The sequence below is a fragment of the Aquarana catesbeiana genome, linkage group LG06 (assembly GCF_042186555.1).
Source record: "Aquarana catesbeiana isolate 2022-GZ linkage group LG06, ASM4218655v1, whole genome shotgun sequence".
Taxonomy (NCBI): domain Eukaryota; kingdom Metazoa; phylum Chordata; class Amphibia; order Anura; family Ranidae; genus Aquarana; species Aquarana catesbeiana.
This window is the reverse complement of record NC_133329.1, coordinates 198,783,067-198,797,800: the sequence shown is the minus strand read 5'-3', so window position 1 is coordinate 198,797,800 and position 14,734 is coordinate 198,783,067. Positions and strand designations below refer to the sequence as shown.

Sequence of the window (14,734 nt, the reverse complement as noted above, 5' to 3'; positions counted from 1 at the left end):
CTGTTAGTCGGCTGATCGATGGCCATTGTTATTTATCAAAATTATTTTTCCTTATATATTTTTTTCCTTTTATTTAACATAAAAGTTTGCGTATGTGCACATCTTATGCACTATATTTTCAGTCTTAAGGACTACCTTACTGCATGTATCTTCCACATATATAATATTTCTCTCTGCAATACGCCTCTGAAGAAGGGACACCGTCCTGAAACATGTTAGGCTCCCAGAGAAACTTGTCTATAGATGGAAGTATACAATAATTATATGAAGGAAAATTCATTGCATAAGCACTTTTGTAGAGATTTATGTTTAGTATATCTTGTTTTTATGTTTTTTCCAAATAAATAAGATTTTTTACTTAAATGTAATTGTTCTGTTCGCCCATAAAGTCCCACTGTACTGGGGGGTACATAAGTTACCTATTTCTAGGGTCCTTTCCTGTGCACCGATTTGGGATGTTGGCAACATATTGAAGGCAATATAGTTGACCTTCGGTGGTTCACCTTATTATATATAAAATGTCCAAATTGAGCCCGAAGTGTCAATATTTTGTGTGGCCACCATTATTTTCCAGCACTGCCTTAATCCTCTTGGGCATGGCGTTCACCAGAACTTCACAGGTTGCCACTGGAGACCTTTTCCACTCCTCCATGACGACATTGTGGAGCTGGTAGATGTTGGAGACCTTGCGCTCCTCTATCTTCAGTTTGAGGATGCCCCAAAGATGCTCAATAGGGTTTAGGTCAGTCTATCACCTTTACCCTCAACTTCTTTAGCAAGGCAGTGGTCGTCTTGGAGGTGTGTTTGGGGTTATGTTGGAATACTGGCCCAGTCTCTGAAGGGAGGGGGATCATGCTCTGCTTCAGTATGTCACAGTACATGTTGGCATTCCTGGTTCCCTCAATGAACTGTAGCGCTCCACACCCTCACACTCCCACCACCAGGCTTGGTTGTAGGCAAGACACACTTGTCTTTGTACTCCTCACCTGGTTGCCTCCACACACGCTTGACACCATCTGAACCAAATAAGTTTATCTTAGTCTCATAAGATCACAGGACGTGGTTCCAGTAATCCATGTCTTTAGTCTGCTTCTCTTCAGCAAACTGCGGGCTTTCCTGTGCACCATCTTTAGAAGAGGCTTCCTTCTGGGACAACAGCCATGCAAACCAATTTGTTGCAGTGTGCAGCTTATGATCTGAGCCCTGACAGGCTGACCCTCCACCCCTTCAACCTCTGCAGCAATGCTGGCAGCACTCGTACGTCTATTTCCTAAAGACAACCTCTGGATATGAAGCTGAGCACGTGCACTCAACTCCTTTGGTTGACCATGTCGAGGTTCTGAGTGGAACTTGTCCTGTTAAACAGCTGTATGGTCTTGGCCACCGTGCTGCAGCTCAGTTTCAGGGTCTTGGCGACCTTCTTTGTCATGAGGTGCCATGCTGAACTTCCAGTGACCAGTATGAGAGAGAACGATGACACCAAATTTAACACACCTGCTCCCCATTCACACCTGAGACCTTGTAACACTAACGAGTCACATGACAACGGGAAGGGAAAATGGCTAATTGGGCTCAATTTGGACATTTTCACTGTACACACTTTTGTTGCCAGCGGTTTAGACATTAATGGCTGTGTGAGTTATTTTGCGGGGACAGGAAATTTGCACAGTTATACAAGCTGTACACACTACTTTACATTGTAGCAAAGTGTCATTTGTTCAGTGCTGTCACATGAAAAGATGTAAAAATAACAAAATGTGAGGGGTGAACTCACTTTTGTGAGATACTGTGTGTGTGTGTGTGTATAGATATATATTATATAAAAAAAAATCATATATCTCTATTTTGGGATTTTTGTCTAAGCCTGAAACTTGGTACGTTTGTAGATACTTTAAAGGTTTTGTTTCTCTATTGATTTGATTCAAAGCTGAAAAAACACTGGGTTTCTTTGTGGGAAGTCATATTCCCAACTCTTGCTGATAAGTCAATTGTCTTGTGGGGGTGTCAGGGCTTGGCTCAGCCCTTCCTTTTCTGAGCTGGCCGCTTAGCTGTCGGCTAATTGCCAGCTCCTATCTCTCCACAGTGACTCACCTGTTGATGATATCCTGCTAGTCAGTCCTGCCTACTTAAGCGGTCCAGCCCAGATGATCTCTGCCTTTGCCTTGGTCAACATCAGAGACTGCGTTCCTGTTAAAGACTTGCTTGGCTGACATTCCTTCTGGCTCCAGATCCTGCTTGCTATTCCACTATGCTGTTCCCTGGCTTCCTGACTTTCTGGCTTGTCTATTTGTTCCGGTTACCAAACTTTTGGCTGTGTTTTTTGACTACGTTCTACTTACTTTTATTGTGATTTAACTGTACTTCTGTCTTGGTCTGATTCATGGTTTCTGACAGGGGGCTGACAACAGTTGTCTGGTTTCCTGCATGAACTGTGATCTTTTCTCAGCCTTGGGTCTTTCTTGTAGTGTTAAATAATTGTAAAATGTATTTGCAATATTTAAACCTGCTCAATACAGGTGATTGTGGAGGCAAATTTCTCAAGGTTTTTCATGGTCCTTTGTTCATTACTGGTTTCATTTGCACTAGGGGCCCTTTAGTTAACGAGTATTTGTCCAGCCCAAACTTTTTGTCCCTTGTCCTAAATATTTAGTTACAGATTTATTTCAGTTCTGTTAGAATTCATAGTTCATTAGTTTTATAACTTTATATAGAAATAGCCTGACAGTATATAGCAATCTTATGACTTCTATCAGTGTCTGGCCGAGCACTAGTTATAGCTTGGACAAAAAGTGTTTTCTTTCTCCTCTGACTGCCCTATGAGGCTGCATGACCACTGACCCTCTGATCACATGCATCCTTCCAAAAAAAAAACCCCTAGCAATACACACCAAACTGAGTATGTGCAGAGTGCCTCCAAGGCTCTGTACTAACAGATGGATTGGGAACAGTAAAAGGGGAGGATCAGAGAAGACAGGATCAAACAGCCTTTTCACACAATGCAGAGGATTAACCCCCTAGGTTCCACAGTGAGTAAAACCAGCATGCTTTACTGCAGATACAGATGTTATTGTTGTGTGTTTAGTAATGATTTGAGAGTGGAAAGCACCTGAAAGGAAATCAATCATTCCAAAAAATCTAAAAAGGTGATTTCCCTTCTAAGAAGACTCCTCAGTCTGGAAAACGTTTCCTAAACTTGACGCTCTCTTTGAAAATCTCTAGGAGGACAGACCACCTGTCCCAAGATGCGTACCGCCCTCACACACAAAGGCTAACCTTAACAGTGTGGCTTCTGAGTGGGAGCGGCTCATTAATAAGGGTCTTTAAAAAAGTCATCTCCACCATTTTAAGTAGCTGAAAATGTTTTACAAATGCCATCTACAATAAAATTTGGAGAAAGTTTTCTCACTGGAAGAAAGAAAACCAGGTTGGAGAATGCACCAATTCTCAATACAATTTTAGAATTTCTACAGGCAGGTGCAGACCAGACATCTGAACACACTAAAAGTTCAGGTAGCAGCCCTAACAATTTTTTTGGAAATTAGAAGGCTCTCTAGTCAAAGTTTCTAGGGGCAGTTTCTAGAAGAAAAGCACCAAATGCAGCCAGATTTCCCTCTTGGGATTTAGGAACGGTCTTCAGGAGTTTTTTTTTTTTTTGCATGAACCCTTCAAACCCATGGACAAATGCTCAATAAATGTTTACTCTCAAATCGGCACTGTTGGTGGTATTGGTATTAGCACAAAGAGCTGGTGTGCTGCAGGATCTTTCCACCAGAGAATTGTATTGCAACATTCTTATGGATAAAGTAATCTTCTCACTAGATCTAGCATTTTTAGAAATGTGGCAACAGACTTCCACAGGTCGGAAGAGGTATTTATTCTTTTTTTGTGGGAACCCCAATAACGAAAAAGATGTCCGATTTTACATATATTGAGCGTACAAAGGAGTGGAGAAATTCCTCTAGCCTATTTTTAAAATTTTTTTTTAAAGGAATAAACTCATCTAAAGGCACTATAGTGAGATGGTTAAATGAAGAGAGGGAGGGTTACAAAGCACCTGCACTACTGCCCCCGCAGTGACTTGAAGCTCATTTAACCAGAGCAACAGCAACCTCCTGGGTATAAAAAGATGGAAATTCCCCTGGACAGATCTGCAGCGCAGCAATATGGTCTAGTTGTCATACTTTTGCCAAACCCTGCCGGTTAGAACTAACCTCCCAATATGGACCAGTCATTTGGCAGGAAGGTCTTTCAAGCAGCGCCCCTTCCTTCATATGTATGTATTTCTATTCCATACTCTCATTTAAGCTGTCCTGAAGGTGACTTGGAAAAACACAGTTATTACCTGTTAACTGAATTTCTAAGAATCTTCCAGGACAGCGCAGTTCCCTCCCAATGGGGACAATAAGTTGGTGGTTACTTTATGTCAAGGAAGTTGTTTTACTTTTACGCTGTATGTCCTTTTCTAGGCCTTTGGTTATATTATAATACTGAGGACCTGAGGGGGTGTAGAGGTCTTTATACAAAAAAAGTGGATCATGTGTTTCCTGGAGTGAGGAGCCAATCTCTCGTGTAAGCTGTCCTGGAAATTCAGTTCACAGGTAAGAACCGTTATTTTATTTTTTCTTTGTTGCTCTGGATTTCAGACTTATTTTTAAAAGTTTTTAGGACTGTGGAAGGAACCTGATTCTACTGCTACATACTGTAATTTGTGGGTTAAGATGGGTGCTGAAATATTCAACTCACTTGTGTGTGTCATTAAGTTCATTTAGTAGGCACACAGCTATGAAAATCATTCTGTCTCATTTCAGCAAAGTGATTAGGAGAGCACAAAAGGATGCCATCAGAGGTGGACTTTGCATTCATGGTTCACTTTCTTATTTACAGCCCCCACTCAAAAAAACTGGTCATTTTAAACTAAAACTAGAAATTAAAACCAAGGAAAAGATTTCAAAAAAACAAAAACAAACGCTTACTTTATTTTGCAGCTTTTCACACACTCTCCTTCTTTTTAGGCAAGGGCGACATCTCTTGACCTTCCCTTAGAATGCTGAGGATCCCAAATTCTGTAACAATGGTTGTAAGATTAGGTTTAATCTAGTAGTTTTTATTTAGTGGATGAAGTCTGGGAATGCGGCAACCTTGCATTTTTCAAAGCATGTACACTATAAGTCTATTTTGTGTGAGCCTTTATTAAAGTCATAGTGGTACTAAAACTGGAGAGGGATGCCCTTCCTCATTGGCTGAGACAGCAGCGTGGCGCCATTGATTGATTGACAGCAGCGGGAACCAATCAGTCAGAGGAGGCAGGGGCCAGGCCGTGGCTCTGTGCCTGAATAGACACAGGGAGCTGTGGCTTGGCTCAGATGCCCCCATAACAAGCTGCTTGCTGTGCGGGCAATCAACAGGAGGGAGGGGCCAGGAGCACTGAAGAGGGACCCGAGAAGAGGAGGATCTGAGCTGCTCTGTGCAAAACCACTGCACAGAAGGGGGTAAGTATAAGAGGTTTGTTATTTTTAAAGTGTTAAGGTAAAAAACTTTCTTCTATAGTTCCTGCTGATATAGAACACTAAGCTCCCCAGTGCATGTTTTATAAAATATGCTGTATAACGGCTTACTTCAGAGCGCCGTTCGCCGCTCAGCTGACTGCCCGCTGGTCTCCTGTCCCGATGCGTTAGCTGCAAGGGGAGGTGCTGGGAAACCCCTGCTGATGTCAGCCAAGACGAGAAGATGAGGAGACCGGTGGGCAGTCACGTGAGCACTGAACGGCACTCTGAAGTAAGCTATTATACAGCATATTTTTATAAATGACATCCACTGAGGAGCTTAGTCTTTTATATCAGCGGGAACTATAGAAGAACAGAACTTTATATGTAGAGCAAGTTAGGCTGGTCGGGGTGCTGACAAGGGGGAGAACAGAGGGAGACAGACACAGGAGAGCAGGCTGTGTATGATGGAGGCACGTACTCTGACCATGGTGTCAGGACTCGGCAGCCATGATTATCGTGGTCAGTTTACATAGGGGTGGGTAAAGCCAGGCAGGATCAGCCAGGTGTTACAGGGGACCAAATTACACAGCACAAGCACTGTTCTGTATAACGTGCTTTTAAACAAACAAAAAAAAAAAAAAAAATATATATATATATATATATATATATATATATATATATATATATATATATATATATATATATAGAGAGAGAGAGATATCTCTATCCCTATATCTATATTTCGCTCTCTCGCGCTCTCTCTCGTTATCTCTCTCGCGCTCTCTCTCGTTATCTCTCTCGCGCTCTCTCTCGTTATCTCTCTCGCGCTCTCTCTCGTTATCTCTCTCGCGCTCTCTCTCGTTATCTCTCTCGCGCTCTCTCTCGTTATCTCTCTCGTTCTCTCTCTCGCGCTCTCTCTCGCGCTCTCTCTCGCGCTCTCTCTCGCGCTCTCTCTCGCGCTCTCTCTCGCGCTCTCTCTCGTTATCTCTCTCTCTCGTTATCTCTCTCTCTCTCTCGTTATCTCTCTCTCTCTCGTTATCTCTCTCTCTCTCGTTATCTCTCTCTCTCTCGTTATCTCTCTCTCTCTCGTTATCTCTCTCTCTCTCGTTATCTCTCTCTCTCTCTCTCTCTCTCTCTCTCTCTCTGTGTGTGTGTGTGTGTGTGTGTGTGTGTGTGTGTGTGTGTGTGTGTGTGTGTGTGTATATATTATCTCTATCATATTTTTGGCTTAACAAATGCTTTAACGAAAAAATAAGCTATATATATATATATCTATATCGCGCACTCTCTCGCTCGCATTCTCGTTATCTCTCTCGCTATCTCTCTCGCGCTCTCTCTCTCTCATATTTTTGGCTTAACAAATGCTTTAACGAAAAAATAAACTATATATATATCCCTATATCTATATCGCGCTCTCTCTCTATATAGAGAGAGAGAGAGAGAAAGAGAGAGAGAGAGAGCGATATAGGGGGATATATATAGTTTATTTTTTCGTTAAAGCATTTAAGCCAAAAATTATAGATATTATATATATATATATATATATATATATATATACACACATATACATACACACACATATATGTGTGTATATATTATATAATATCTATCATATTTTTGGCTTAAATGCTTTAACGAAAAAATAAACTATATATATCCCCCTATATCGCTCTCTCTCTATCTCTCTTTTTCTCTCTCTCTCTCTCTCTCTCTCTATCTATCTATCTATCTATCTATCTATCTATCTATCTATCTATATAGAGAGAGAGCGCGATATAGATTTCTCTCAAGAGAGGAGAGAGGACACAGCCTGCTATGGGGGACACATTCTTCAGCCCTAGCACTGAGAAACAAGCTTGGGCTTGATTGGCCAGGACGTGTCTATGCCGCTCCAGATAGGAGCCTATCTGTGCTCCATCCCATCTGCCTATTCTATGAGGATGTCTGGTAAGCAGAATATCCCCTAGGTTCGCTGGTGTAATCTTATCTTATTTACACGCTGGGTTGTGTGCTAATTTGCCTATATGAATCTGTTATCTGGTAAGCAGCTTGTGCATGTGGTGTGCTGCCTGTAAAGGGTTCTTCTTCTTATTTTTTTCTTTTTCACGTATTTTGGTGTATAATTTTTTCTTTTACCAATAATTTTGGGTGATTGGATACAGTCTTATCATCACCTGACTCTGTCTAACAGACATTGGGTGTTGCTAAATTTCACCTTTATTTTAATTCACCCTGCTTCACTTTCTTGCATGATTGCATGACACTCACTTACCATCCTTAGTTGCAGCGTCAACTTTGGATGATTTATGATATCAATGATTATTTTTGTGTTGAGTGTTGCACTTTTTTTTCATATTTTGAGTGTTTTTAAAAATTATCAGTATTACGCTATGCTTGTGTTGTATATATTTTTGGATAAATACCTCTATGGACTGGGCACATGAGACGAGTGCGATTATCTTGATCCGTCCAGGACATCTGTTTAAAGGCCCAGGCTGGGTTTAAGCCATCTGTTCATATTTGGCTTACGTCTGGTAAGCGCAACAATTTGATGTTTTTCCAGTTCCACTGTCATCTTACCCTATTGGATGAACTTTGATGATATATAATAGTTCTATTTCCCTCACCGGTTGTGGACATTTATATGGGACTACAAGGACTATACTAAGATTACACATTTAATATTTTAGCACGTTTTTTTGTATATTATCTTTCTGTAAAATTGCATGTACATGAAAGTGCTAGCAATCCAACAGCATATATATGTGAAAGCCTATGTGCTACATTGTGCTAAATTTGGTTCTGGTCTTTACTTTGGTGTGGAGCAATTCCTAAATGGTAAAGTTCAGATAAGTTCCATCACCTTGATGGTCTTCTCTAACATAGAAAAATGAATCTAGGTGTATCTTTTCCCAGTTGTAACAGTTTGTTTTTGAATTCTCATCCTCATATTGTAGATGCTTTTCAACTGCATAGTTTATGGTATTTTGTGTAGGGCCTTTATCCAAATATCTTTGTTTCAGGCAAACCTACTACATCAGGATCTGCAGTTTCAGAAAAAGTGAGGACTCGCCTTGAGGCACTTGATGATCTGGAGGAAGTGAGTACCACTTTGCTGTGTGCTAGGGAACAAAGGCAGATTTAGGACCCATTCACACCTATGTGTTGGTGATTTACTTGCATTTTATCTATTTTCAATGCATGCTGTAATGTAATATGACACGCTATTGCACTATTCCATATACCTCACAAAGCAGTAGACACTGAAAAAAATCGAATAGTATGATTTTCCAAATTGCTGTTTTCCAAAACAATGCAGAGATGCGACACACCACATATACAGTGGGGATGGAAAGTATTCAGACCCCCTTAAATTTTTAATTCTTTGTTATATTGCAGCCATTTGCTAAAATCATTTAAGTTAATTATTTTTCCTCATTAATGTACACACAGCACTCCATATTGACAGAAAAACACAGAATTGTTGACATTTTTGCAGATTTATTAAAAAAAGAAAAACTGAAATATCACATGGTCCTAAGTATTCAGACCCTTTGCTCAGTATTAAGTAGAAGCACCCTTTTGATCTAATACAGCCATGAGTGTTTTTGGGAAAGATGCAACAAGTTTTCACACCTGGATTTGGGTATCCTCTGCCATTCCTCCTTGCAGATCCTCTCCAGTTCTGTCAGGTTGGATGGTAAACTGTGGACAGCCATTTTTAGGTCTCTCCTGAGATGCTCAATTGGGTTTAGGTCAGGGCTCTGGCTGGGCCATTCAAGAACAGTCACGGAGTTGTTGTGAAGCCACTCCTTCATTATTTTAGCTGTGTGCTTAGGGTCATTGTCTTGTTGGAAGGTAAACCTTTGGCCCAGTCTGAGGTCCTGAGCACTCTGGAGAAGGTTTTCGTCCAGGATATCCCTGTACTTGGCCGCATTCATCTTTCCCTCGATTGCAACCAGTCACCCTGTCCCTGCAGCTGAAAAACACCCCCACAGCATGATGCTTCCACCACCATGCTTCACTGTTGGGACTGTATTGGACAAGTGATGAGCAGTGTCTGGTTTTCTCCACACATACCGCTTAGAATTAAGGCCAAAAAGTTTTATCTTGGTCTCATCAGACCAAAGAATCTTATTTCTCACCATCTTGGAGTCCTTCAGGTGTGTTTTTTTTTTTTTTAGCAAACTCCATGCGGGCTTTCATGTGTCTTGCACTGAGGAGAGGCTTCCGTCGGGCCACTCTGCCTTAAAGCCCCGACTGGTGGAGGGCTGCAATGATGGTTGACTTTCTACAACTTTCTCCCATCTCCCGACTGCATCTCTGGAGCTCAGCCACAGTGATCTTTGGGTTGTTCGTTACCTCTCTCACCAAGGCTCTTCTCCCCCGATAGCTCAGTTTGGCTGGACGGCCAGCTCTAGGAAGGGTTCTGGTCATCTCAAACGTCTTCCATTTAAGGATTATGGAGGCCACTGTGCTCTTAGGAACCTTAAGTGCAGCAGGATTTTTTTTTTTGTAACCTTGGCCAGATCTGTGCCTTGCCGCAATTCTGTCTCTGAGCTCTTCAGGCAGTTCTTTTTGACCTCATGATTCTCATTTGCTCTGACATGCACTGTGAGCTGTAAGGTCTTATATAGACAGGTGTGTGGCTTTCCTAATCAAGTCCAATCAGTATAATCAAACACAGTTAGACTCAAATGAAGGTGTAGAACCATCTCAAGGATGGTCAGAATAAAAGGACAGCACCTGAGTTAAATATGAGTGTCGCAGCAAAGGGTCTGAATAATTAGGACCATGTGATATTTCAGTTTTTCTTTTTTAATAAATCTGCAAAAATTCTGTGTTTTTCTATCAATATGGGGTGCTGTGTGTACATTAACAAGGAAAAAAAATGAATTTAAATGATTTTAGCAAATGGCTGCAATATAACAAAGAGTGAAAGATTTAAGGGGGTCTGAATACTTTCCGTCCCCACTGTATAACATAAGGACTATGCACACATGCAGTGTAGTGCGGTACAATGGTACGTTGTAAACGGCTCTCCATTAATGGTAAAGTCCTCATTTTTCTTACAGTTTTGATTGATTGAAGTTAACGGTTCTCTTTTTTCCCTAAATACTATTTTGGGCTGGTTTATCAAATCTTAAGAACTGCCGTTGTAAGAAATTGTTTGGCAGGTTTAGAAGGATGAGGGGTAGGGATAGTTTTCTTTAGAGCCAAGTTTTAATCTATTTATATACTTTATTTCCTGGTCTCTCCTTTCCCTTTCAACATGCTAATGACATTAAATAATATAAATAAAAAAATGTTTTTGTTACTTACCTTATTTTTGACTTGGTGATGTCATCACTGGGTCTCTGTGCTTTTCTATGCAATGCATATAAATCATAGCTGATGGGAGGGGCCTTGAGGGTATTACACATAACCTTCTGAAAGCATCACAGCACCCTACTCAGTACTCTTCTCATGAACCTTCCAGCTCTGATGCAAGCAATGGGCTGGCTCTTGGGAGGAGTTGATCGAAATGGTACAATGCCTTGATGGGTGGATTCAAAGCATAAAAACAGGAGCACTGGTCTGTTCGTCTGCAGGAAAAGATATTCCATTTGCATGCAGACTACGCCAGGTAATGTCCACATGTGATGTTGAGCTTTTGTGAGTGAAAGAACTAAAATGCAATGAATAAAGCAGTGGGCCAAGGACAGTGAGACTGAGGTGAAAAGAGTTTTAAATGATGCTGGATGTCCTCCATCCAGAAAATGAGGCAGGCTCTAGATGTCTTGCTGTAGCCTCTAATGCACACTAATGCCCCGTACACACGGTTGGACATTGATCGGACATTCCGACAACAAAATCCATGTATTTTTTCCGACGGATGTTGGCTCAAACTTGTCTTGCATACACACGGTCACACAAAGTTGTCGGAAAATCCGATCATTCTGAACGCGGTGACGTAAAACATGTACGTCGGACTATAAACGGGGCAGTAGCCAGTAGCTTTCATCTCTTTGTTTATTCTGAGCATGCGTGGCACTTTGTGCGTCGGATTTGTGTACACACGATCGGAAATTCCGACAACGGATTTTGTTGTCGGAAAATTTTATAGCCTGCTCTCAAACTTTGTGTGTCGGAAAATCCGATGGAAAATGTGTGATGGGGCCCACACATGGTCGGAATTTCCGACAACAAGGTCCTATCGCACATTTTCCGTCAGAAAATCCTATCGTGTGTACGGGGCATTAGAAGTGCAATAAAATCAGAGTAAGCAATCTGGGTTTAGACAAAGACTGTACAACTGTGAAAAACTGAAGTTAAGGCTGAAGTAGAGCTTTAAATGTAAACTTCAAGCAAGCAGATGTCTAGTCATCAGTTTACTTTTCAGTCTCTAATTATGATGAATATAAACCTGAAATCTACAGTCATTGTGTTCCTCTTCCTCATTTATGTTGTGTAAGGTTTTGAATTTATTTATTTGCTCATTTATTTTGAAAAATGAAAAAAAAAAAAACAGGTTTTCAGAAAACCTTAACACTCTGTGTGCTTCCCTTGGACTTTTGCACACTAGTTAGGCAGCAGAATGGCAGCGGGGTAACAGGTGGTGGAATGCTGTGTTCCAGCACTTGGCACTGATAGGAAGACTGTACTGTGAATGGAGAGTACTCCACCCACTGTACAATTTACGTCCCAGCCTAGGGAGAAAGTGTGGGGCAGGAGGCTGATCAGGTAAGTGATCCCCAATTAGGAAGTTAATGTTCACTGCCAACTGACATCCCCTTCATTGGTTGTCAGTGGCTGTGAAAGTAACCCTTTAACTTTTCCTTGCCTGGCATTGTTGGTCATGACTGACATTTTTATTGATTCTTTGATTTTCAGAAGTACAAGGAAAAAAACTTGGGTACAGTTCACCAGAAGGATACATTAAAATATTAAGGGCTCATTTCCACTTGCTTCAAAACGTGGCATTTTACAAGTTTTTAATTTAAGAGAAGGCATTTTCCAAATTGTACAAGTGTCCAAACACATTATAATAGAAGGGGGAACATAACTAGTCAGGCATCGATCTGACTTGCCAAAACGAAGCCCCGGATGCAAATCACAGAGTGGGGTCACTGCTGGTGGAGCATGCCCAGAGTGTACCCACTGCGTGTCGGAAAATGGCCTAATTTTTTAATATGAGCGGAAGACAATAAGAGAAAAAAGGCAGAGAGGGAGGGATGAGAAGAGGGGGGTCCACGTTTTCGAGTACACCTCTCGCTTTTGCTGTGCTGTCAATACCGGTCAGGGAATCCCTGTGAGACATCTGGTGCATGGTATTTCCCGAAGTATGGCTAACAGGCGCGTGGGATTTCGCAAACGCGCTCAGGCACAATTCCTCTTGGCGCCAGATGGGCCATTTAAAGGGAACTAATTTCCATATCCTTTGCTGACTGATCTTCAGCTGATTGATCCTGAATGTTTTCCCTGTTGCTGACATGGTGTGTTCTTGACTTGATCCTGGATTCTGCTTATGTATTGTCGTTTACCCCTGACCCGGCTCTGTTACTGTCTTCGTCTCTGCTCATGACTTGGTACCTCGCTGCCTGCCTGACGACCCTGACTATTGCTGAGACCCTGCTTCTGCCTCTGATCCTGTACTTCTCGAGTGCTTGCCTGGCTGTCTGCTGCACCAGCTCTGTACACCGCTGTATGTTCCCGCCTCCAGAGTCCTGACAAGTTGCCTATCCAGAACCGCCAGTGTAAGCCGAGTGCTCCTTTAGTCTCAACCAGTCCTCTGAACACTACTGCTGTTCCTGATCCTCTGGTTCCAGTGCCTCCTTGGAGTCGCATTCCCTGCTGCAGGTTCTGCAATCAGCACCCACAGGCACCAGTGTCCTTTGGCACCCTCTGTCTTATCCTCAGTGGGGCCAGGGCGGGAGATATAAGAGAGTCCTATGTGACCGTATCAGTCAGCCAGTTGTGGAGTCTGAAAGGGAAACCTCTCTACTGGAGGACATTTGCCATTTGATCTCTGCACTACCCTACATCGTTTAGTATGTTGCGGTCGTTCAGGTGCTTATTTAATAGTTTTTTTAAACTATCGATGCCCCCGCTGAAACCACCGCCTGTGGAAGGGAATTCCACACCCTTGCTGCTCTTATAGTTACATAGTAGATCTGTACAGATGATTCGTCACATTCGGGTCCTCCTGATGTCACCGATGGAGTCCAGCACATTCTGTGAGGCCATTCTCCCACCAGAACCCAGGGTACCCATCCCTGAATGCTTCTATGGAGATTTCAGACTTTTCATAACCCTTGCGAACTGTACTTTTCTCTTCTGCCCCGAACCTTCTCTTCTGCCCCAAGCCCGATACTAAGGTGGGGTTTAAAATCTCGCTCCTTTAGGCCGAGCCCCAAACCTGGGCTTATTACCTCCAAGAGTAACACAATCCTGCTTTGACAACTATGGTCTTTCTTCTGTCATGTCTCAGCTATACGCTGACCCTTTCTGTCATCAGACTGCAGAATCAATGCTTAGCAAGTTACAGCAAGGTCAAAGGCCTGTGGAAGACTGGAACCTCAGCCTTTCATTATCTGTTTACTCTCTGTTTATCTGATGGTCTGAAGGATGAACATGCCATAGTGTGGGTACCAACAGCCTTAGAGGATTTAGTGAATTGTTATTCATATTGATCGGCTACAAGTACAACAATCCAAGAGTACCGGCAGAAGCCCTTTGGCCTGCCCGGGCCCGACGTTGCTGTTCTCTTCATTGCTGAGAGTACACCAGATGTGCCCCCTACTAAAAAGCATCATGGCTCCTGGCAAAAGTGTTCCTGGAGACCCCCCCCCCCCTTTCCACAGCTGAACGCCTTTGACGTGATGTGATGCTGGTCACTATATACCGGCCTGTCCAGTGAAACCTTGGAAATCCTCCACTAACTGTTTCCATACAATGCATCCACCCGGGACTAATCAAGTACACCTCATCGATGTCACTTGAGGCTTGCTGAAAAGACTCCTGCAATCATACTCTGGTGCCTGCAGCTGATTTGTGGTCTCTACTTTTGCAACTCAACACAATCTTCCTCTCTGCATCAAGAAACAAGGGTTTGTTGTTCATCTGGCTGATGATGTTCGGGTTTCAACTCTGGCCCAGTGGCACAAGAGACTGCTCCAATCCTCTGTCAATCCTCATCCGGTCATAAAGAATAACTATGCCTAGATGTCATAACATCACCCATGTTCCCCATCCTCGGTATGCCCTGG

The 14,734-nt window shown here is 42.4% G+C and overlaps 1 protein-coding gene across 10 annotated transcripts in view; it reads left to right on the top strand.

Moving 5' to 3' along the window:
* Positions 1-14,734, top strand: part of VPS35L (VPS35 endosomal protein sorting factor like) — a 1,435,757-nt gene that overhangs the window by 262,886 nt on the left and 1,158,137 nt on the right. For all 10 annotated transcript variants that reach the window (XM_073591197.1, XM_073591205.1, XM_073591203.1 and 7 more), the window contains one exon: positions 8,510-8,586. In XM_073591197.1, coding sequence (XP_073447298.1) covers positions 8,510-8,586 — 77 coding nt within the window. The remainder of the gene's footprint in view (positions 1-8,509; positions 8,587-14,734) is intronic.